Genomic DNA, 1,217 nt, shown 5'->3' with positions numbered 1-1,217 from the left:
ATGCATCTTGGAAGCGAAAGTGGCCCAACTTTGTCTCATCTACTTTGGTCATGTTGTCAGAAGGGACCATTCCCTGGAGAATGATATCATGCTTGGTAAAGTGGAGGGTCAATGAAAGAGGGAAAAGCCCTCAACAAGGTGGATTTACACAGTAGCTACAATGATGGGCTCGGGTATAGTAAGGATTGTGGAGCTGGCAGTGTTTTGTTCTGCTGTACGTAGGGTCACTATGAGTCGGAGGTAACTGGATTGCACCTAGTAACAACAATAAGGTGTAACCTAACTGATCAATGCATTTAAGCTTTATTTTGTCAGAGGAAATAATTTCTAGAGTTTCAGCATTGCTTTCTCATTCTCTACAATTCAAGCTGGATTGTTTTAGAAATTAAAAATTGTAATTCCATTCATTTTAGCAAGGTACACGTGAAGAACAATTGTATTGATTTACAAAATACAAAGCTGAATATTTTCTATCTCAAATAGTGTTTAATATGAATTCCTGTTACTCCATTTTAGAGTCAAAGGTATAAGGAAGGCAGCTGTGGAACAAAGGAAAATCTTTCTCCAAGTAACAGTGTCATACACCACAGTATACAAAAGTTAAGTTTGGATGCAAAGTGATATATACCAAAAATCGTGTATCTTATTTGGGCTCATAAAAAATTTTCAAAGCTTACAAGATACTTTTCATTTTTTTTCTTAAGTAGTTTTTTGTTGTGTTTTAGTGAGGGTTTACACAGCAGTGTAGGCTGCTATTCAATAATTTCTATACAGGTTGTTTAGTGATATTTGTTACTTTTTTTTCCCCCACATCTTATTTGGGAGCTGTGGTAGCGTAGTGCCTAAGGCACTTGACTGCTAATCAGAGGGCTGGCGGTTCAAACCCACCAGCCACTCTTCAGAAGGAAGATTGGGCAATCTACTTCCGTAGTGATACCGCCTCGAAAACCCGACTCGATGGCACATAACAACAATAACACATCTTATTTATTTTGTTGTTGTTGTTAAGAATATACACAGCAAAACATATACCAGTTCAACAGTTTCTACATATACAATTCAATGACATTGATTACATTCTTCCAGTTGTGCAACCATTCTCACCTCCTTTTCTCTGTTCTTCTTCCTTAATTAACATAGAATCACTGTCCTTCAAGATTCCTATTTAATCTTTTGAGTTGCTGTTGTCATTAACCCCATATAGATAGTTGCTAAAA

At 36.8% G+C, this 1,217-nt stretch overlaps 1 protein-coding gene across 1 annotated transcript in view; it reads left to right on the top strand.

Annotated features, from left to right (window-relative positions):
• The window catches only part of LOC103211313 (magnesium transporter protein 1), a 127,447-nt gene that overhangs the window by 18,567 nt on the left and 107,663 nt on the right, over positions 1–1,217 (top strand). The window contains exon 5 of the mRNA XM_007957259.1: positions 517–568. Coding sequence (XP_007955450.1) covers positions 517–568 — 52 coding nt within the window. The remainder of the gene's footprint in view (positions 1–516; positions 569–1,217) is intronic.

The sequence above is a fragment of the Orycteropus afer genome, unplaced genomic scaffold (genome assembly GCF_000298275.1).
Source record: "Orycteropus afer afer isolate SDZICR_OR568_19922 unplaced genomic scaffold, OryAfe1.0 scaffold00723, whole genome shotgun sequence".
In the NCBI taxonomy this organism is placed as follows: domain Eukaryota; kingdom Metazoa; phylum Chordata; class Mammalia; order Tubulidentata; family Orycteropodidae; genus Orycteropus; species Orycteropus afer.
This window is presented reverse-complemented; position numbering and strand designations above follow the sequence as displayed.